At 34.9% G+C, this 23,980-nt stretch overlaps 2 protein-coding genes across 2 annotated transcripts; both read left to right on the top strand.

Moving 5' to 3' along the window:
* Positions 1–358: 358 nt before the first annotated feature.
* On the top strand, positions 359–2,109 carry LOC140776106 (annexin D4-like). Its single transcript, XM_073119682.1, has 6 exons — positions 359–518; positions 621–805; positions 921–1,136; positions 1,241–1,465; positions 1,568–1,639; positions 1,713–2,109. Exons 1-6 carry the CDS (start codon positions 479–481, stop codon positions 1,914–1,916), a joined length of 942 nt encoding a protein of 313 aa, XP_072975783.1. The 5' UTR covers positions 359–478; the 3' UTR covers positions 1,917–2,109.
* Positions 2,110–11,868: 9,759 nt separating this feature from the next.
* LOC140776093 (F-box protein SKIP5) lies at positions 11,869–19,960 on the top strand. The gene is made up of 5 exons (XM_073119668.1): positions 11,869–12,051; positions 14,531–14,675; positions 14,766–14,844; positions 19,087–19,145; positions 19,366–19,960. The coding sequence occupies exons 1-5, from the start codon at positions 11,928–11,930 to the stop codon at positions 19,709–19,711; spliced, it is 753 nt and encodes a 250-aa protein (XP_072975769.1). The 5' UTR covers positions 11,869–11,927; the 3' UTR covers positions 19,712–19,960.
* The last annotated feature ends 4,020 nt before the right edge of the window (positions 19,961–23,980 follow it).

Raw genomic sequence — 23,980 nt, 5'->3', positions numbered from 1 at the left:
GGTGTTTTTGATTAACTTTCCCCTAGTATAAATCTTAAGAGAGGGTATTTTTCTATTAGACTAAACCATAGGTTGTGATGTGCAAAAGAACCCATAGTTTATTTCTTTCCAAATGACCAAGAGGCAAGAGGCAAGTGGGTATAAATCTCGTTTATTCCAGCACATCAAATGGCCCACTAAATTAGTGGGAGTTAATTAGATGCAACATCCCTCTTCACCTGTCCAAATTTAAATGTTATAATTTATTTGTATGCATTAATTAAACAACGTTACTACCAGCAAGCAAAGAGGAAATCCCTCTCCTGCCCATATTGACTTCCAGAAACACCACAAATCTCCTTTACTTGATCCACAGAGTGCATTATAAAGCACCAACAACAGTGCATCAGTTTCTTCCATCTTTCAGCTCACAAACATATCAATTACCTTCTTCAATTCACACATCTCCTTCCAGTATCTAGAGAGAGAGATAGCAACCATGGCTGATGAGCATCATGCACTCACAAGGGCCTTCTCAGGTTAATTTTCATATTATATATAGATAGATAGATTGGTATTTTGCAAGTTTGTGCTTATGATGAGCTACTTATACTAACATGGAATGGTGTAATGTGATGAAGGGCTTGGTGGACTTGGAGTGGATGAGCCTATGCTGGTGTCAATGGTTGCAAAATGGCGAAAACAGCCCGAGAAGCGATCGGAGTTCAGGAGGAACTTCCCGGGGTTCTTCACGAAGAACGGTAGCATTGAGAAATGCGAGGATGAATTCGTTCGCCGCCTCAAGACTGAATTCTCTAGATTCAAGGCAATTCTTACCATCATGCATCCATTTGAATATAAATATGAGAGATTGAGAGGCATCCAAATCCAGTTAGTCCCCATTTGAGTTTCTTGTTGAAATTTTGCATGTTATTTTGCAGAACACCATGGTGCTATGGGCAATGCATCCATGGGAGAGGGATGCACGTTGGGCTCACCATGTGCTCCACAAGTCTCATCCCTTCACCATCATATTGGAAGTAGCATGCACTCGATCGTCAGAGGATCTTCTGGGGGCGAGGAAAGCATACCAGACTCTCTTCCACCATTCTCTAGAGGAAGATGTTGCCTACCATGTCAAGGAGAACTACTCTAAAGTGAGTAGATTGATAAACTTCCCTCATCTTGATCAATCATGAGAAATTTAAAGGTCTAATTAACTTCATATATTCTGTTCTTTCAAATTGTGATGGAAGAGCAGCTGTTGGTGGGGCTCGTAAGTGCTTACCGATACGAAGGTCCTATCGTAAACGAGGAAATTGCGAAGGCGGAGGCAAAGGTGCTCGGTGAGGCGATAAAGAGTGCAGGCTCAGGGAAGCTTGTTGAGAATGATGAGGTTATCAGGATACTGAGCACAAGGAGCAAGCTGCATCTGAGAGCAACTTTCAAATACTACAAAGGAATTTATGGCAAGTCAATTGAAGAGGTATGCCACATTTGCCTATTTGAATTCTAATATAAATTCTCGAGAACAAATTTTGTTCCTAAATTACATTCTGATGCACTACTTTTTTTTGCTGATAATTAGGATTTAGGTAATGAATTGTGCTTGCTAGAGACAGCTAAATGCTTGGACTCTCCTCCTAAATATTTCAGCCAGGTGAAGTACCATTAATACTCTTGTTATTCTGCTGTTTCTATGATCCTAAATATAATAAACTTCTGTGTACCAGGTAATTGATGAGGCTTTCAATGTGCGGGCAGAGAAGGCTACAAAACTAGCTCTTACGCGAGTGATTGTGTCTCGTGCCGATGCCGATATGGATGAGATCAAGGAAGTGTATGAGAAGCAATATGGAGCTAAACTTGAGGACATGATAGCGAAGAACACTCATGGATATTACAAGGATGCATTGCTTTCCTTGCTTGGGCAGTGAGGACTGAGAATTTGTGCTTCATTTTACACATTCACAATCTGGTTCAGCATCTCAGACCATCTTAATGGTCTCCTTTTATGTCATCATATGTTATGTTTGATTTAAATTTCTCTCTATCTCTCTCTATGAGGTACAAATAAGAACTTGTTCTTTTAAAATGGAGCAGAAAAGCAGAATTTTGCTTTGCTCATGATTTCTTTTGCTTTCTGGGCCTCTGGTCTGTGTCTTCAGATGCTTTCTGACTTGAGAGCTTTATCAGCTAAACATCCATTAGAGGACATACCAATCTCAAAGTTAAATGATCAACTAAGTTATCATTAATTATTCATTACAATTATCAAAAAGCAAGAGATTATGCTATGCCTATACTTGATATCAAGTTATTTTATTCAATATCTGATAAATATTGGATCATTGAACAAATAAACAGATGGCCAGAAATTAAATGAATCCAATGTTTCTTTTCATGCTTCTCCTTTATGGCTGCATCTCTTTCGAATTTCAAAGGGAAACCATAACCTACTCGTACATCGTTTGTTAATCGTGTTGTGCGAAAAGTGAAAATTCCCTAATTCTCTGGTTAACAAGAGGAAATATAAGACTCTTCAGGCAAGCAAATCTGAGGAACAGTAAAGTTAATTTTGAGGAAAACATATAATACTGACTATGTAGGAACTTTTAGATGATTTTAGATGTGCAGTCTTCTAATGCAAGAGTACTTTCTAGTAAAGAAATAATGCTCCTACTGACATCCATGGAATCCTATGCTATTTTCCATTGCCTTGTTCCAAAGCTTTGGTACAATAAGACCTTCCATTTAACTACTTGTTAATATACAGCTCCAAATAAATGAGCTGACAGAAGCAAATGAAATAAATATTTGAAGCTCCATTAAAAGAATAATTAAGTGTTGAACATATATATAACTTTAGAAATTGTAGTGCTTGCCTAATGGAGAAGTAAATACAACAAGAAAAAAGATAGAATTAGTCTTCTAACAACCAGTTGATTCTAACAACTTAAAATATATCAAGGGAACTTATCATTGAATAATTTTCTCCATCTTTAAGTCTTCTCACCAATTTTACATATCTTAGAATTAGTTACATAATACCTGTTATGATCCGACCACGAGGGTCGAGTCAATTAGGTTGAGTCGAGTAAAGTTTAGTTGATTGTTTTTATTTATTACTTTTAAATTTTAATTAAGCAGATAATCCGCGTAGGTATGCCCGATAAGTCTATTTGGATTCGACCCGCTATGTCTCTACTTACATAAATAGGAGTAGTCATTGCTTATTTGAGATTACAAAATAAAATCATGGAATGAATATTGATTTAAGTAAATTTCTTATCTTGTTTGTACCGTTTAATCGTAGTTGTTTATTTTCTTAGGAGTAGATCTAACATAGTAATCCTAATTCTACCTTCAAACCTTAGCTACCATCTACCTCCACTATTTACCCTTTCATATGGTCGACCTCTTCCATCTCATAGCCGTCCACCACCCGCCAACAATTGTCGCAACATTAGTTTTTCTTTTCCTATCCTGTGCCAACCATTTCCCACTATTTCGGTTATATCTTTGCACTCCAATCTCGGGATTCCTTTAGTAAAAATCTTAAAATTTTCCTACAAACAGATTAGTCTAAATTTGGCTCATATTAGTGCCAAAAGGTTATTGCTCAAATTAAATCTACAACTTTTACTTCTTTTTTTATTACTCTTGAACACATATGGAAAAGGATTTTGAAAGATTTAAAAAAAGTATGATACGGTTCCTGAGGCAAATACAAGTCAAATTATAATGAAAAGCAATATACATGTCTCAAACTGTGTCGCATGTGAAGCGTTAGTGCAACCTGCACATCATTATCATTTTTTGTTGTATGAATAAAGGAGCTCTAACTAAAGCTTGGAGTCCAGAAGGGTTTGCTGACTTCATCAAAGCTACAGAGTGTGTTTTCCTTCTTGTTTTTGAGAAGGATGGTGACAAATGGTGGGCTAGGGTCAGTTCCCTAAGGTACTTCGAACACTACCTCTTTATTCTCAATCAATTCAAACCTAACTCTTCTATTGAGAATTGGAGCTTCACCTACTGCAATTTTTAAGTCCAGTTCCATGGGTTGCCGTTGGAATACCTATCTCTTAAGATTGCTAAGATCCTGGTACCCTAACATCATTAGAAGCTATCGACTCCTCTCACTAGATGAGATTCATCTGTGCTCGTGTATCGGTCGATATCCCCAAACCGCTGGTGTGGTCCCTCACGATCTCTTACTCAACAAGGCAAACCACAACATCCAAATTAAATATGAGAGATTTCCATGCTACTAATCATTCTACGACCGTTGTGTCCTTGAGTACAACGTTAAGTTAGACTATCTCAATCATGACATTACCAATTTAATCCATCTGATTTAATATTTTTTAAACATCGTATAAATATATGCTTATAATTTTTTTGGGACTGCACAAACTATAAATTTCTAGAATTCAAGGACTCAGACTAATTTCTGACTTAGACTCAAATTAAATTTGGATCATATTTGAGACCTTATTTCAACCAACTAGGAGTTATTGTTGTTGTAATCATCCAACCTGGTTGAGATCTACTTTGCCGTGTGGGTGGTTCACGATTTTGATCTAATCAACTAATAACTCACACCTACTTTAAAAAAAAAATGGGGTTGATCACAAAATTTCTAAAATATACTATGTTGAAAGTGTATTTAACGAAAGAAAAGTAAAAGTAAAAATGAACAACTAGAGGTAGGGAAGATGATAACATGATGAAGATTAGTTAGGTGGCAAATAACAAAAAGAGAGAAAATCTAGATATGTAAATAGTTTAGAAGTACTATCATTTTTAAAAGTTTATATTAAAATGTAGTTTAAATGTAAAAAGTAGTCCCAAGTTATACCATTTTTTTTTTTTGTTTTGAGAAAAGTTCATGGACAGAAGTTTTCATTTAGGGCTAGTGTTACAAGAAGGTGGATCAGTCCATTCTTTATGAGTACATTCTTGAAGACCTAAATTGGCCAAATCATTAGTAGATGCCCACACCTCCGCAACTTTCACAACACCTCCATAGCTTTCACCATGCCAAGCCATGTCAACCGGTACAACCACATCCCTATGTGAATAGGAAATAGTGGAAAGAGACTCATGCACAGCCAAAGGCATTGGGGAGGAAATAGGCATGTAATTGCTTGAGAGTAGAGGTGGCAATCAGGTTAGGTTAGACGAGTTCAGGTCAGGTTATGATGATGCAAACACAAACATGACCCATTTATTAAATGTGTTAGAATTTCTAAATACAAACATATCCCATTTAAACGGGTTACATGGGTCATAGACAAATCATCGAGTGACACAAAAAATTAAAATTTTTATAAGTTATTTGAATTATAAATGTGTTTATTTAGGTTTTGAATAAGTTTATTCAGATTATAAACAAATTTTTTTCGTGTTATAAATGGGTTAATCAGGTCATAAACATATTAATCGGGGTCAGAACTAAATTATCATGTCATAAATGGATTGACAAGTCATAAATGGATTAGCAAGTCGGGTCATAAACCAGTTAATCAGGTTGAGGTAATAAACATGAACACAACCCATTAAATAATTGGGTTAGACGGGTTAACCCATCTATGACCCAAACTCGATTAAATTGAACTCAAACTCATTTAAAAACCGAGTTATCATGTTGGATTATTGAGTCAGCTCAAGTTTTATTCACCATCCATACTTGAGAATATGGCTTAAGCCATGTCTACCACGTCCATTGCAGATAGAGTTGCTTATTGGAATAATATTGCATTGTGGCACTTCTAGATAGTCCAAAGAAGGAAAAATGCAAATACTAGCTGATCCTTGGAAAGGGTGACTCTCAGCGATAAAAGCCATGAGGCCAAATCTTGCCTGCCATTGATGGTTCAAAGGGAGAGCGTGTTGGCAAACAAGGCACCCTTGAAAAGTTGCAGTAGAAAAAGAGATCCATGGTTTCAAGCTCATGACTCCAAAGCGAGCAACATCTCTCAATCGTTGATATCCTAGACATTAGTTTGGTCTGAATAGGAATAGCTCCCACTATACAGCTCCACACAAAAAGCTTAACTATGACACCAAGTTGCTTCCAACTGGACTTCCAGATCAATCAATTGTTTTAGAGGAGGACACACACCACTAGTCATCTGCTAGAACTTTAAGAAAAAACTTTGAAGTAAATTCTCTAGAAGTAAAGGGAGAAGGATAGATTTGGTGATGAAAGGAAACGAGAGTAATAAGTATGTTGTAAATAGCAATTGAGACTTCAAGAGTGAATATTGAGTGGATGAGCTACTCATTCCAATCATTAGAGCAACTCCAACCAAATTTGGAGCCCCACCAAAAAATCGGAGCCCAGCTCCATTTGTCTTTTTAGCTTTTTAAAAATATCAAATTTGTCCAATAATTATTGCATTCAATAATTTAATTCCATCTATATCCTTTATTAAATAATCTAGTTAGTTAAATTGAGTATATAATTAGTTTTACTAATCAGTTTTTAACAAAAATAATACCATTGAAAAGGTCTTATCGAGACCTTTAAAATGAGTCTAATATTAAACTATTTTGAGTTAATTTAAATTTAAAATTTTATTATTATTTATAAAAATGAGTCTAATAAATTATTTGTCCTAAAATATAATTATTCAAAAGTATTTTCCAATGTAAATATTAAATATTAAAATACATTAGATATGAAATACATCAAATAAAAATTACATTAAAATTTATATTCCTTTATTCCCGTGCCTCTACTATAAGTGTTCAATTAGTACATTTTGAAGTTCAAAATGACTTACCAGACTATTAAACATCTATTATTTTTACTATAAAATGTTAATTTCTGCTTAGTTTATGTAATGTAATTTTAATATTTTTAGTTAATGACATGTAATGCTTATTTTAATATTTATTTCGTGTAATATAATTTTGATGTATTTAATTAAAAAATTAGTATTTTAAAATTACTTCTGAAACTATTAAATATTAGTCTTATTTTAAAGATCTCGATGAGAGTTTTCTAACTATATATTTTTTATAAAATAATAATAACACTAAGAGGACCTATTAAGTAATTTAAAATAGCTAATATAAATATATATATTATATTATTATTTTATAAATATGGAGCTCGGTGCGTTGGAGTGCACCGGGCTCCTGCTCCATTTTTAGCTCCATATATGGAGCAACCATTGGAGATGCTCTTAGAGGAGTTGAGGTGGAGGTCACACACTTTGCTAATACAATCAGGGAAGGGCCAAATCCTCAAATTGAATCTAGTATCCTATGAGTCAAGCGAGATCGAGATACTTCTATTACTACCTACCACTTTCCTAAAGGTTTTCCTAACACTAAGAATGGAGGACCACATCCACAAATGGCAATAGTGTTTCTTTGTGTTCTAGAAAGAAGTAGAATAGTACTTTATTTTCATAGCTTGGTCTAAGAGCTACTCTGGTGCTTGAGTAGTCTCGAACCGTTCTTGGGTAAGAAGCATGTTGGTGCTCATGTTTCACCCTCAAACTCTTCACCAAGCTGCCTTTATAGCTAAAATGTAAAAATAAGTCACTGAATCCACCAATAGAAGCCGCAGTGTTAGACCTCCCTCTTTTCCCAAAATTTACACACCTACTCATACTCCACCTTTTGTTAATACTAGTCCTAGTCCTCCACCAATTGCCAAGAGGGTTACTATTATCTTATTCTTATAATTTTCTGTAGCAAGCTTCACAATAGTAAAATTCAGCAACCCTCCAATTCCCACAAAACGAATGTCATTGGTCTTCGTCCCATCCACAAACTCACTCTAGTTGATAATGGACTATGTTACAATTGCAATAAAGTCTACCAAAAATAACACCAGTGCATTCGACAATGGTAGTTCATGATTAATTTAGATGTCAAAGAGACTAAAGAAGAAGATATGGCAGCTAGTAATGAACATACAATTGAACCAATAGATTCAATAGACTCTATCATGGAGATATATTTATATACTTCTCCTAAAACTATTAGGTTTGAGGGTCTTTTGAACAAGAGAAAATTCTGTATATTGGTGGACATTGGCAGCACCCACAGCTCTATCGATCTAGTGACGGCACATGGAAACAATTGCACCCTTGAATATTTAGTTCCACTATATGTTACGGTGGCAAAATGGTCAAAATTATTAAGCTAATCTAAGTGTTCTAACTTGTCTTAGTCTATGTATGGGCAAGAGTTCTCTATAGATGCCTGAGTGCTATCTCTAGGTGGTTGTGATATGATTTTGGGAGTTGACTGAATGAAAAAAAATATATAATTCCATATTGTTTGATTTTGTTAAACTCACACTTGCCTTTCAGAAGGATAGCCATGAGATCACATTTAAGGGTAATCGTCCTAATTATACTTGCAATCTCATATCTAGATCTTCTTCTTAGAAATCGGTCCAAAAAGGTTATTTTGCCTATGTTGGTCAGCTTTTTACAATTGAAGCAGCACAACCACAGCAGCTTGTTACTCTCTCAAGTGAATTTAAGACTTTGATAGCTCAATCCATATGTATTTTTTGAAATTCAGCATCTCCTACCCCGAAAGCTATTTTGCCTATGTTGGTCAGCTTTTCACAATTGAAGCAGCGCAACCACAGCAGCTTGTTACTCTCTCAAGTGAATTTAAGACTTTGATAGCTCAATCCATATGTATTTTTTGAAATTCAGCATCTCCTACCCCGAAAGCTCATAATCACCATATTTACTTAAAGACTTAAAGATGGGGCTACTGCACCAAATCTGAGGCCATATCGAGTCTCTTTTGCTCAAAAAGCTATTGTGGAGATCATAATTTAGAAAATGCTAAGCTCCGATATTATCCAACCTAGTCATATAATTAAAGAGCTAATAGATAAGTTATATTGAGGTTAAGGTATTTACCAAGTTGAATTTACGATCAGGTTACCACCAAATCAGGATTTATCCTGCTGACATTGAAAAAACTACATTCCGAACTCATTTTGGCCATTATGAGTTCAAGATTATGCCATTCAAATTATGTAATGCATCAACCACATTTCAATCACTCATGAATATCTTATTTCAGCCTTCCCTTTGAAGGTTGTCTTGGTCTTCTTAAATCACATTCTCATTTATAGTTATACACTCTCATTTATAGTCCTACACTTTAGGGTCATATTAGTCATTTAGATCAAGTCTTGAAGACTCTTGAGGACAATTCACTCTTTGCCAAATTTTCCTAATGTGTTATTACGGTAGACTGAGTGAAATATCTTAATCATATTATCTTTTGTGGATTTTTAGGTCTCACTGGTTATTACCACAGATTTGTTATTAATTATAGCTTATTAGCACGCCCATTTACTAAATAGCTGAAAAAGGATGCCTTGTCCACTGAAGTAGAGCTTGCCTTCCAATGACTTAAAGCGGCAATGATATTCCTCTTACTCATGCCTTTTGAACTTGAGACTGATGTAGGTGCAATAGAAGTGGGTGCAGTCTTATTGCAATTCGGACATTCAATTGCTTATTAAGCTCTTAGTGCTAATTTTACTTCTTATTCTACCTACAAAAAAGAGCTTCTTGCTATAGCAATGGCTTTCTCTAAGTGGGAGTCCTATTTGGAGGGTACTTATTTCATCATCTATACGGATTATCAGAATACCAAGTACTTTTAGGAGCAACATTCATACACTTTCTTGCAACAAAAATAGCTCTCAAAATTGCTAGGCTTTGATTATGAACTAAAATACAAGCCTAGTCAGGCCAATCGAGTCGTCGATATTCTCTTTTGGCTTTCGGAATTAAGGGGTTCATTAGCATCAATCACTAGTGTTACCCCAACATAGTTAATCAATGTTCTAGCTTCTTATTCAAAAGATGAGCTTGTGACCGCATTGCTACCACCTTTAGTTATTAGCAACTCTTATAGTGATTTCACTCTATCATAGGGGCTAATCAAATGACACACTTGAATCTATATTGGTGGTGTCAATGACAATAGCTCATGCGTCCTCTCAGCATTGCATACCTCTCCTCTTGGCGACCATTTTAGGATACAAGCAAGTTATCAAAGAGTGAAGTAATTTTTTATTGGCCTAAGCTCAAGTAACACATACTCCAATATATATAACAATGCGACACTTGCCAACGCCATAAGCATGATCATACACCTCCATCAGGCCTTCTTACTCTTCTTCCCATTTCTACTCAACTATTGACCGACATCTCTATGGATTTCATTAAAGATCTTCTGAAATTTGCCGGTAAAGACGTCATCTTGGTTGTGGTGAATAGGCTTAGCAAGTATGCTTATTTTATTACATTAGCCCACCCATTCACAACACCACAAGTAGCCAATTAATGTCTTCCTATATCACATATTCAAATTGCATGGCCTTCCTTCCACCATTATCAACGATCGTGGGTCGTGGGTCTATTTTTCTCAGTACATTTTGGAAAGAGTTATTATCTAAATTGGGTACTTCACTACATTTCAACACAATAGATCATTCGCAATTGGATGGTTAGACGGAATGAGTTAATAGCTATCTTGAATGTTATCTGTGTTGTATGTCAAGTGGTAAACCTACCAAATTGGCTAATTGACTTCCCTTGGTCGAATGGTGGTTTAACACCAACTTTCTCAAGAGTCATCTTACTCCATATTAGGTTTTATATGGATATCTACCACCACAACTTGTCATATCCTTATAACCAACTCTCAAATTACTTTTATAGAATCTTATTTGACTAATAGAAACAAAATGGTGACTGTGTTGTAGGCTGAACTATTTAAGGCCTAAGCGAAGATGAAGTATTTTGTGGATAAGTTCCGAACCGAGAAGCACTTTCAAAAGGGAGATTGGGTTTACCTCAAACTCTAACTATATTTCCAATTTTTAGTCCAAATCAAATCAAACCTCGAGTAAGCTGCTAAACATTATGGACCTTACCTTATCCTCGAGAAGGTGGGAGTAGTAGCTTATTGCCTCTAACTACCTATTGACACTAAGATTCATCCAATCTTCCACATCTCTCAGCTTAAACGTCTCTCAACTTAAACGCTACCTTAGGCCTGGGATCCCTTCTAACCCATCCTTACCACCGGTCAATAATTATGGCAAGTTGCTTCTTGACTTGTTCAGATTTTGGTTTGACGTATGATCAAATGAAGCAACCATGCTATCCCTCAAATCCTAGTGCAATGGAGCAATTCTAGCCTGGAAGAAGCCTCGTGAGAGGACTACCATACTCTCGCCAACCAATTTTCTGCTCTTGATCCTTGAGTGTAAGGATCTTAAGGAGGGGCCATTGTCATGGCTCAACATATTCAAGCTCTAAGCTCACAACTCAGATCTGAAGAAGAAGATGATTTTAGTAGAGAAGTCATGTATCAGTGAGAGAGGGATTGGGTTTTTACATATTAGCCCTGTATTAGTTTACCTTTCATTAGCTAATTCTTAAGTTACCACGTGATAGATCAAGTGGAATTTAGTTAGGACAAATGGTGTCTCAATCGAGTTTGTTGGGGGAGGGAAATCTCAGTGGGGATTTATTCAAGCTTACATCCTGAAGCGGATTGATCCAAACCTACTCGTGCTTACAAGTATCTCAAACCTTATCTCAGTCTCCTATCAGTCCTCACATCAATGCCATCTCTTTTTGATTTACTATGATCGGTTTAGATCGAAGAATTGGGGTCTGAATCTAAAGATTTCAGACCATTACACCAACCTATTTGTAATAAGATAATGGTATACGAAAGGACCTATATTCGAACTTAAATCCTGAATCGAATAGATCCGTGCTGACTCGTGCTAAGTGTCTCAAATCTTATCTCGGTCTCCTAAGTCGGTCCTCACATCAACCTGTGCTAAGAATATGATATAAGATACATAAAATAGTGATGTAGAAGAGTTGGAGACGAAAGACGAAGCGTGCGAGCTGGAGAAGCAGGCAATGGTGAAGAGGAAATGGGTGGGCGAGAACGCGACTGCGGCGTCTTCCGCGGCGATCTCGCCCATAAATAGCTTGGACGATGGCTGCCTCATGCACATCTTTAGCTTCCTCAGCCCCATCCCAGGTTCGTTTGGCGAAGCTTGAACCCCCTTTTGCCATTTCCCCTTCTTGGATTTGATTGGAGAACAGGCGATTTGGGTATCTTGGTGGTGTTAGTTTTGGCTGATTCTTATAGATAGTTAGGGTGGTTATGTATGGCCGGATTCTTATGTTTTGGATGAATTTTGAAGCTATGATTGGGAGGAGACTATCACGATGGGATTTTGATTGATGGGTTGTCTCGTGATGGAGTGAATTTGGTTTTGTTATCAGGAAAGGTGATATTTTTTTCTTATCAATTTCTCGACATTTACTCTTCCCGTTCTTGGATTTTGATGGGATGGCGCCGCAATTCGTTTTCCTGGGTGTTGCTTCTTATGTTTGATTCTTGTAGAGGTGAATCCCAGGGTCTTAGCACAGTAAAGGAATTAGGATGGTTAAATTCGAATTTGATATTTGCGTCTTGAATGTTCATTTGAAGCTCTGTTGCGGAAGAAATGGGTCATTATTGGATTTTGATCGGTGGGTTACTTCGTGTTTGAGTTTGTTTTTCTTTTGTTACTATTTTTTTTTCTTCTTCTTCTTTATTCTTTTTTTTTTCTTTCCACTTTCTCCATAATACATTCCGACCCCCTTGCTTTTGATTTATTTTGGATCATCACAAAACTTTTTTTTTTTTTGGCGAAACCGCAAAACTTTTGTTAAAAAGGTTATTATCCTTTTGCCGTTGAAGATGCTAAAATCATGGTCTTGAAGGAATTATCTTTTGGAATTCGGATGGTTAGATCATGCAATCAATGCTGGTATTACCAGCAACGATGGAATGATATTACTTAGATGAATGATGGATTTCATTGTATCGGATCTTTTGTTAGTAAGGAAGACAGAATAAAGATGGAATTTTGAGTAGTGTGCGATGTCGAATTGGAGTAGATTTGATTATTTTTTGGGGGGAGAAAATATAGTGTTGCTTCCATAAGGAAAAATGGAGCCTCTAATTCTAGCTTTTCAGTGGAACAAACCAAATTTTAACAGGATTTGGTTTTGCTTATTGCTCATGTGGGGAGATTTGTTATCTGAGTCGTACATATTTTGGAACTAGGATGGTTAGGTTCCTTCTGATTAATTGTTTGGATGTCGTAGTGGACGAAACAGATTTTAATTCAGGTTTGATAGGTGGGCTATCTTGGGGTGTGTTAAAGCCATGAACTTGTTGAGGAAAATTAAACTTTAATCTTTCCTTTGATTATGGTCTGTCCCTCTATCTGCAAATGTTGCAGATTTAGTGTCTTTCTTTGATAACTTTAGGATGGAACTCTTCCACTGTTGACCTTTAAGGGGCCAGGTTTAGTTAAGATTTTCATGAAATTCTAATATTTCTTCATTTCAAAGTCATAGATCATGCACAATAAAATAGCGCATGGCGTCAACTTTTTTAGCAAATAGAAATTTCTTGGCCTAATAGAAAACCTTTAATCTGTCTTGTTTTTGAACTCTCAAAAATATATAAGAAGTTTCTGGAAAGAATCCAAGAGTATCAATTTTATTTGTTTTAAAAAGACTGGGTACATGAAAAAAGTATCAGATAAGTATCATATCCAACAGAATATAATTAAAGTTTTGAAGTATCCACATCATTTTCCTATATTCTGCACATGCTTGAAAATTTACATTTACAATTTTATGTGTACATATTAGGGATGAAAACGGGTCAAATTAATTCTGACCCAATTCGGATTGGATTCGGACAAAAAATTCCTACCCGACCCAAATAAGGGTAATATTTTTGAAAAAAAAAATACGGATGCAGATTCTGATACGGTAAAAAACTCGGATACTAATCGGATATAATTTTTTGGATACGGATGTTGGATATCTATTTCACTATATATATTTTGAATATTTACAATTTTTACTTTGTTTATTTAAATAATGAATATTGATATTGTTACTAAAAATGTGATCTATATTATTTCTAGAGATTGAGTTTACTAAATTTATATGTATTTCATATGATTTTTTTTTTTTGAAACTCTTAATATTTTGTGTTAATTGTCTCCAAAAAAAAAATGTTTTTTTCAAGCCAGTTTAAGAAAGAGATGTCATAATGCATTTAAAATTCGATCCACAACCGAAGTGGCTGTCTCTCCAATTCTACTATCATAGAAATGTTGACCCTTTGAGGCTCTTCACAGCAACAATGTATATGTATAATGAGCTTGAATATAACTGACTTTTTCTGCCTAGTAGGTCTAGACTGTCCAGTACCGCTTTATTCTGAGGCAGTGGCACTTAAACATTGATGCCTTGAGACTTTGGTTTATACATAATTCAGAAGAAGATCATCTTGAATAGACTGCGCATCAATGTTTTTATGTACATTCTCAACCATCATATTTCCATATTTTAGAGTAGATTATCATGTACATCATGTATGATTATGGTAAAGTTTGGTCCTGATATGTTTCTGATAGTTTCTTTTAGCACCTTGTTTAATTTTGCAGATAGATATAACACCGCCCTCGTTTGCCACAGATGGCGTTTCTTAGCATGTCACCCTCGGTTATGGTTGCGTGTGGACAGATCCATCAAAGACGTCACTGAACCTGGAGTTTTTCCCAATCTTGAAGCTGCAATTTCTGCTGCAAGGTAAGGGAGTAATCTTTTTTCCCATATTGTTTTTGCTTATATAAGGAGGGGCAGGATAAACAATTATTTCTATTGTTTTTTCTGCTGAAGGCCTGGTGACACCATTCTGATTGCTACCGGTGGTAACCATGTTGCGTGTAACGTCCAGATTAAAAAGCCCTTGTGCCTTGTAAGTTGAGCAATTTATTTTGTCAGTTGGTCATTACTACCAAAATCCTTTCAACAAACATATGAGGATGCCTACCTCCATTTAAATGGGGAATAATATGTGCAAACCCTCCACAAGGCACATGGAATAAAAAGGGGGCTCCAGGAGTACGAGGATTGAACTCGTAACTTCTTGAGAACTAGATTTGATACTGTGATGTCATAATGATCATAAATATATCATATGTCCTGAAGGAGCATCTTGAATTTTCTAAGAGCATAGAGTCTTAAAAGACTGTAGAGCAGCCAGGTGACTAGTCAGATGCCCAGGCCAATTCCCACATAAAAAGAGTGAAAGATAACACTAATATATGAAATCAATTTAAAAAAAAAAGGCTAAATTACATCTAGACCCTTAGAACTATAATGCAATATCACTTATCTCCTCTAAAGAGAAGAAAAAAATTATGATCCCCTGAACTATCATAGTTCAAGGGAATTTTGTTGACAAAAGAGTTGAAGTTTACAAAATAACCCTGTAGGGCAGGAGAGTTTGATAAACATTGAGAGGGAGAAGAGGGAAGTTAAAGATGAGCTTGTGGCTGGTAGGGAGAAATGTAGGGAAAGGTGAGGGTGAGTTTGACAGAGATAAGTGGGAGAGAGGTTGAGATAGTGAGATAGAAACGAAAGTAATGAAAATCATATCATAGTGGAGCTTATTATTAGGATAAGGAAGTGTAAGGAAAAGAGGAGGTAGAGAATTAAGAGCTTGAGAGAGTACAAATGTCCTGGTATGAATTTGGGGAGAAAGATGATGGCAATTTTGGCACAAATTAGAGCAAAAAAAATTGGTCAAATGGCATGCACGTACCAGTTTTAGACGAATGAGCAAAAGGTAGACTAGAAGGCAATTTTGAAACATTTGGATACTTTGGGGGATCTTCGTGTAAATGTTTTTTTTTTCTTCATTGGATAATCATATAAGTGATTCATGGTCATAGTTTAGGGGTCTAAGTGTAATTTAGCCTAAAAAATATTGCAATTTTCAGTAAGGACATAGTAAACCATTATATTCCAAAATTCTGGCAACATGTACATTTCAAAATTGACCTAAGTTTCTAGAAAAACGATGTAGATATTAATTCAGAGACCTAGGCCGACCTAAGAAGCTTTAGAATAATTAGCCTAGGGGAGGTGCCTAGGCGGTGAGACAACCTTCTTTAAACAATGTAAAAGCTCGTGTTCCATACCAATGTTGATTGGTCTTTATTGGGAGATTAGTTTCCTTTCCGCAGTTAGCATTTAGTTAATTTGTTACTGCTTGCTTATGTTGGTATCTGTATTGTGCTTGGTATACACTAGGGGAACCTAGAATAGTACGGATTCTAATCATTTTTAAAGGAGTGTGGGTCATCGTATCATACTACAAATATAACAGGCTGGACCTACTGTCAGTCGGGCTTGTAAAGGGCGTGTAACTTGTTGGTTTAGTTTTTGTCTAAAAATAGAATAAAGATGAAAATCCCAATGGAAAGTATTCTTTTAATAGCTATTGGTAGGATATTGAACTCTAAAAGTTGGTGCCTAACTTCCCGGCAGATATTCATTTGAAAGAGATAACATCATTCTGTTTAAATGAGTTAGCTTTAGCGCCTTTCATTGGATTCAGTTGTTATAAATAACTGCCAGTCTGGCTGAACTTGGATACCAAATTTGCGCCCAAGTGATGGCATAAAAATATTGGCGTGTGCCATGGGCTTACATCTAGTGAGATTTTTGAAGGATGGGCTTGATTTAATAGTTACATTAGTTTTGTCAAATGGATAGTGAGTTCTTAAACACACTTTTTAAAAGAATGAAAACATTTTCTTCATCAATCCTGGAAATGGTAGTTACTAAGGTTGCGTTTGGATAAGGGTATAAGCATAAATTTATTTTAGTACAGTGAGGTTATACTGGTTTATAAAATTTATGGGGAGATAGAATTCCTAATTCGACTAGATTTAGAGATATAAAAAGAAGAAACCGAAGTCAAAATCAAAAGTTAGTTACTAAAATCCACTTGGTTTAGGAAAACTGAATCTTACTAGGTTAAAAAAATTGATTTAGAATTGTGTTTTGAAAACCTAAACTGAGTAGTAAAAGGAAAATCCAATCCTAGTCAGATTAGGAAAACAAATCCTACTAAAATTGGGAAAATCGAATATTAGTCGAACTATGAAAAATCGAACTACAACCTTGAGTGCCGTCTAGATGCCCACTTAAATTTACTTAAGTGTTTTGTTCCAGCCGTCCAGATGTCTATTACCTCGTTTTGACAGCTGTAGCAGTGTACTGTAGCAAAACACTGTTTGCAAACACTATAGGAAATACTAAATTTTTGAAATTTTTTGCTTCTTTTTGTTTGAATCTTCAATTTCTTTACACATAACACTCTTTTATGAGTCATGTGTCTTGATCAAACATAATTCATAGATTATATATTATAAAAGCTTAATTACACTTTGCCACTCTATACTTTGACTCGGTATCACTTTGCTCCCTTGCACTATAAAAATGTATAAATACTTTTCTAGACTTTTGAAAAACTACAACCTCTTAGACGTCGTTAATAGATGATCTAAAATTACCTTTCTATCCCTCCATTAATAGAGAAAAATATTAAAGTTTACTAACTGATTATATAAAAATTACCTATCTACCCTTACCTGCTACCAATTGAGAGAAACCCATTCTTTTTTCCATCTTCTTTCTTTCTCATCCCATCTTCTTCGCTTCTTCCTTTCTCATCCCATCTTCTTATCCTATCTTTCTTCCCTTCTTATCCTATCTTTCTTTCCTTCTCATCCCATATTCTTCCCTTTTGTATTTTTGAAAAAACACTTGTCATGATAATATTGATATTTTAACTTTCTTCTAAAATCATAATAGATTAATTCTGTTTTGACTTTAATGATCGCACATCCCTATCTCATATGAAAATGATAAGATGTGGTTCTCTTTTGCCTCACGGTAGCAACTTCTTTTCTCATTGCTTACCTAGCTGCTATAATATCCAATGATAATTTTGAGAGTTATTTATAGATCTTAGGTGTCATATTTGTGTATTTCTGTTTTGTTTTTTAGTTGCAAGAAGCCTAATTTGATAAAGTCATTTCTATTTATATATAAAATTATATAACAAGAGATAAATTTAGAGGTGCAGATTTAACTAAAAAAATATTTGGGACAGAGATGGCTTGGGAAAGAAGAGGGGCAGGGCAGCATAAGGAAGAAGATGAGGACAAAATTATCCAATAGTTAATTTTTTGACCTTCATGAGAGTAATTTAATCTATCTGAAAAAAACATATTGTTCACGTGCTTGGGATGTGAGTTTTAACTCAGAGAAGGCTAACAAATGAGTTTAGTTTTCAAAAGCCTAAAGAGATATTTGTACGCTTTTATAGTATAGGAAGCCAAAGTGATACCGGGTCAAAAATATAAAAAGGTAAAGTGTAATTAAGCCTATCATAAATACAACTTAGTCTTTTGTAACCATGAATTTGTCGTTATAATAATTTACAGTAACAGTTTAGTATCCAAACAACAGTTAATCTTTAAAATAATTTACTATTATTTTCTCTTCTCTCTTTAATCCAATATTTTATATTTACCAATAAAATCCAATTATAATTTCGCCCTTAAAAGATATCACCTCAATCAACGACATTTCAGTCCTGTCCCTCTCCTCTCTTCTCTCTCCTCTCTTCTCTTCATCCATCTACAATGAAAATTAATTTGGTCATTTGCCAAAATACCTTCGAAATTTATTTTTTTTATGTCACAGTAAGTGTAGTTATTATACATATTACATCCAAGTACAATATTAGCCTAAAACCGGTTTAGGCTATCTTTTTTAAGATTAAGATATGAGCATAGCTAAAATAATTTAGGACTTGTACTACATCCAAATGCCACCTAATAATTGAACATATTAAGGGATTTTTCAATCTTTATGACACTTTTTTTCCTCATTGACTAAGATTTTGTGCCTCATGACGCCCTAATTGCAGAATGACTGTAAGGGTTTATTCGTTCCTTCTGGCTTTGCATTATTTTCTGCTGCTGCTTACCAACATGGAGCTGTTTTCAGTCATGTGATGACTAATTCTCAGATTCTGTAGGAAAGTGTGAACTTAGTGTTGGAGCTTCTTTTATTATGAAAAAAATGTTGTACCATTAGCAACATATGGCCATGTTCATTGGTTTCTGTTATTCATCAGATTGGTGGTGGTGAGCTTCCTGATGACACCATTTTGACCTGTTCTCGTGGCTCGGAGAGGTTTGATTCTTTCTTTTGTTAAAGCTGTCTGTAGTTATTTTCTAAATCAAACAACATCTCTCATGAGATCAATCTACCCTTTCAGAATAAGCTAAGCACCAAAATTTGAGTTACCCTTCCAAAATGGATACTGCTTTGAACCAGTTTCTTGTTTTGTTTCAATTTATTTTAGCTGAAATTGAGTTTTGACTTTTGACCCCCTTGTGAAATTTCAAACCAGTGCTTTAGAGTTCCTTTCCACCTGCAAGATTGCTAATCTGACAATCAGAGCAGAGCTAGGGTGCTGCTTGCTTCACCGCAGTGGTAGACTTACCATCGAAGGGTGCGTACTGCAATGCGAGGAGAACCCATTGGATTACCTCTCCTTTCCCATAGTGAGCACCGCGGATGCATGCGAATCTTTCCATTCTAGGGAAGGGCAAGGTCATGGCGTCACAGTTGCTCGCACAAGGATTGAAGGTGGTGCTAAGGCCGTGCGGACCAGCGGGACCATGGAGTTGCAGCGAGTGCGAGCCATCTATTCTCGCACTTCCATCTTTTTCTGGTTTGAGGTTGGGGAGCAGTAAGAATTGTGCTCCAATGTATGCAAGTAGCTTAGTTTGTTGGTGTTTGTAACTATATTCAACCTGTTTAGGGTCTGTGATAGATTTTAATTTATTTGTACCTCTTTACGGACTGCCATTGATTCAGAAAGAACTATGAGGCTCTTGTTATTTATCTTCTGGATCAATTTGTAAAGTATTTGGGTAGTTCTTAACTGGAAGCTGGAGTATAGTGAATTAGTGATGATAATGGAATCAAAATATTGAAGGAAATTCCAGTGCAACTAAATTTGCTAGTTCAACTTAATATGAAACGTAGCCTTCTATATGTCACTCCAATTCAATTTAAAACCTAATAATATCATATTAACTTCTCTGTCTTCCTCTGTATTGCAGTTTATGGACGGATGAACTCGATATCTCTTGCTGTGATATCATATTGGCTTATTGATTATTTGTTACGAACTGGTCTAATTCGATCCGTAATGATTCTGTACTCGATTAGGCTTATAACTTTTAAAGAGTTCTATGAACAGTTTAACCGATGAATCTTTCTGAATTTTAGATATGTTGTCGCTTTGGAAAAAAGTTTCCAACAAATCCAAGATTACCGGATTTGAATGATTAGATCTCAAAATATCGGTTTAACAGTGGCCGAAGGTCAATCAAAAATTAGCTTGATAGCTCTCTAATGGTTAAATAGATACTAAGTTTATTTCTTAGTATAAAGAGGAAGAAGTTGTATAAGAGAGGGGGTTAGAAGCTCGAGGAGGGTGACCAAATACTTAGGCGATAGAAAAAGAGAGGTGGGAGAGAGCGCCAATGGCTAGAGACAAGTTAAGAAGAAAATAAAAACCAAAGCCAATTTCAATTATCCAAGATAAACTCCAATTAATATTTCCTCCACGTATTTATAGAGGCTCACCTTAGGAATTCATCAACTAAGTTAAACAACCCTAATAAACCCTAACAAACCAATAACTTTCGCCGCAATGATTCGAACGTGAAATTTCAATTCTCTGTCAATGCAAATATATCCGGGCGTTCGAACAACCATGTTTGAACGGCCTGATTTCGTTCGAACGCATAATTTATGTTCTTTGTTTTTGCGAACTTGTGCAGGTGTTTGCATTCCCGTCGGAATGCGGTCCTTACATTCAAACGCGCTTTGGCAAAAATCTTTTTTTTGCTTCTAACAAAATTCAACTAGATAAATAGGCTTATCCAATGAACTCAACACCGCGAGTGGAGCCAATATGGATCGAGTAGTATCATTATTTTAAAAGCTTAATAGAATGATAATATTAATCTTCTACGCCTCTATACATTAACATATAACAATAAAAGAAAAGGAAAACAAAAATCATAATTAAAAAAGAATAAACATAGGGTCTAAACTTAGCAAATGACACCCAATTTGGTTGGTGCGATAAATGGGTGGCTTTTTGAATAAACCCCCTATTTATTTCAGAAAACTAAGATTGTTAAATGACTGGAATAAAGAAAAGCGTGATAAATAGGATTTATCACATTTTTCTCTACCTCAAACTCATAAGGAAAATGAGATAAGGGTTTAGTTATCTTGTTTCTTTTTGCAAATAAAATTCTATCCGCTCCCTTTATCATGTTATTCGTCGAAATTTTATTTATACACTGTTATTTATGGTATGTATTGTTCATTTTAGTTTGGATGTTGTAATACTATAAAACTATAATATAATTAGTAATATCTGTATTGTATAAATTATGGTGAATTAAATTAAATTATTTTTTTAGGCAGAATTTATAAAACTAACTGAGTAGATGTACAGTATAATAATTCTCTCTGTATAAAATAAAATTACAAATATATATTTATATCAAATTAAGGAAAAGATAATAAACTTAATTTGATCATTTTTGTCTCTTGTTCTTTAACTATAACAAACAAACATCATTTTTATCCCTTATTTTTATTTAATACATTATTATATTTATCTTTTTTTTTTTCAACCAAATAAAAAGAAAGGAAAAATAAATAGGATAGCATTATCTCTTATCCGGTGATAAATTCATCTTTTATCTCAATCCTAGTTTTTATAATATATATCTCAAATAAATCATTATATTTTCTTTTCTCATTGAGCCAAAGAAAGTAGTGACTTTAAATAAGAATTAAAACCTTTAGCCTTTAGCCTGTCAAATAATTAGTTCCCCCAAATGTTTTCTCTCTTAGCTGGTCAAATTATTTTATTATTTATACCCTATTGTAACATTCAATGATCAGAAAAAAATCCACTGTCCCCTCCCCCAATTTGAGTGGAGTTGTATCTTTGAATCTAACAATCAATTTTAGAATATCAAATCCCATCAGAACTTTGAACAAAGACTAAATTCTAATGCTACCATGATAAATAATGTTAATTTAGTTCTATCTTGTGGGCCAAAGACTAGTTGTAATTGAAAATATGAGAACATGCTCTAATGGATGAAACAAGGGCTGAAAAGGATATTTTTGTTGCTACTTTATGGAGAAATTAGTAAATAAGTAACACAGACATTCTTTTCATTTGTTATGGTATAATTTTTGTTGCTACTTTATGTATACCAAATTCCATTGGAACTTTAAACAAAGACTATATTCTAATGCTACCAATATAGATAATGTTAATTTAGTTCTATCTTGTGGGCTAAAAATGGGCTAGAATTGAAAAGATGAGAAGTTGTCTTAATTACACTTCTTTTATTTATTTACAACTTTTGGGTCTAAATTTATTGGATTGGTAACAATGAGATCCTTTTACAATTTTACCCCTATTAAATATTGGAATAGTATGTTTATCTTTTCTCTCACCCATATCACCTTGCTGAAACAACCTTTCTCTCCATCCCTATTCCATCTCATCAACTCTAACCCTCATCCTAAGCAAGTAGAATCTCAATCATCTAAAATTTACTCCATCTAACCTCTTCTAATGTTGCAAATCAGAACTAAACTAATCCATTTATTAGAATAGTTTGAGATTTTTACTAGAGGTAGCCTCTTGAATCTTGGATCTAATGGATTTATAATGAAATAATTTTAAGATCGGATTAAAAATATGTGAAGGAAATAGTAGAGAAGGATTAAAATAGGACAAAAACTAATAAACCAACATCGTGGTGGTTGTTAGAGGGTGGTGAACGGTCTTGAGGTGGTGGAGGTTGGTCGTATGAATGGACGGCTTGTGAAAGTAGAGGGTGGCTAGGGTTTGGAGGTAGAATTAGGGTTTCTAAGTTATATTTGCTCCTAGAAAATAAACGGCTATAATTAAAAAGGTAAAAGAGAGATAAGAGATCGGTTAAACCAATATTTATTTTATTGAAGTAAATGGATAATGATCACTCTTATTTATAGCAGTAGAGGCACAACGGATCATGGCCCAACTCGCCCTATTGGGCTTATATATGCAAATTTCTTGCTTTAATATAAGTCGATCCTCATGGTCAAATTATAACAATCAACCATGCTTCCAACACTTTGTTTTCAAGATAACTAGTTCTTCACATCCTTAAATTCATATAGTTTCTTGTGCCAATTGAAGGACTTAGGTTCTTCTTCTTCAAATTGTCTAAGAACATAACGTGAGTCGGCTCACACTTGTACTTATGAGTAGAGGTAAAATGCTCATCATAGTAAAAGCACAAGATCATCTTCCTATGATCTTCCACGTTATTGGGCACAAAACAGTGCGTGATCTACTATCGGTTTAATTGGGCCTTTTGTGCACGCTAAGTCCGGATAGGTGCAGCCTCTAGTGGGCCCTGAACTTAGGTCATCTTCCTCCTCTCTTCTTTGTGAACCTAATTCAACTGATAGTGATATGTAATATATCATTTGTGCTGCACTAAAGTCGACGAAAAGTATGTGCTAATATAAGTCTATATTAAGGGGGATTATCTAATAGTTATCATAATGAATATGCATGACAAAATATTTAAGTAGGATATCATTGTGCATCTTCATGGCTCTCTACAAGAATATAAAAATAAATTGTAAAGTAATAAGACATAACAAGATAAAATATATTGTAGATTAAAATAAATTAAATAATACAATCAGACTGCTATATAAAATTATTAATAAATCTTGCATAAATATTAATATTCAAGAATACGCATGCAGTATAACAAAATGGGCATGTCAAACATCGATTGTGAAGCATCTATTGATAAACCAATATAACATCTCCTTCGATCATACTTCGAGTAATAAGACCCAACTGACGTTGTTATATAGATCGTGCCATATTATTGTACCACTAAAAAGAAAAT

The sequence above is a fragment of the Typha angustifolia genome, chromosome 14, assembly GCF_048772165.1.
Source record: "Typha angustifolia cultivar Huaian chromosome 14, ASM4877216v1, whole genome shotgun sequence".
NCBI lineage: Eukaryota > Viridiplantae > Streptophyta > Magnoliopsida > Poales > Typhaceae > Typha > Typha angustifolia.
Note: the sequence above shows the minus strand (reverse complement) of the source record. Positions and strands in the feature narration are given on the sequence as shown.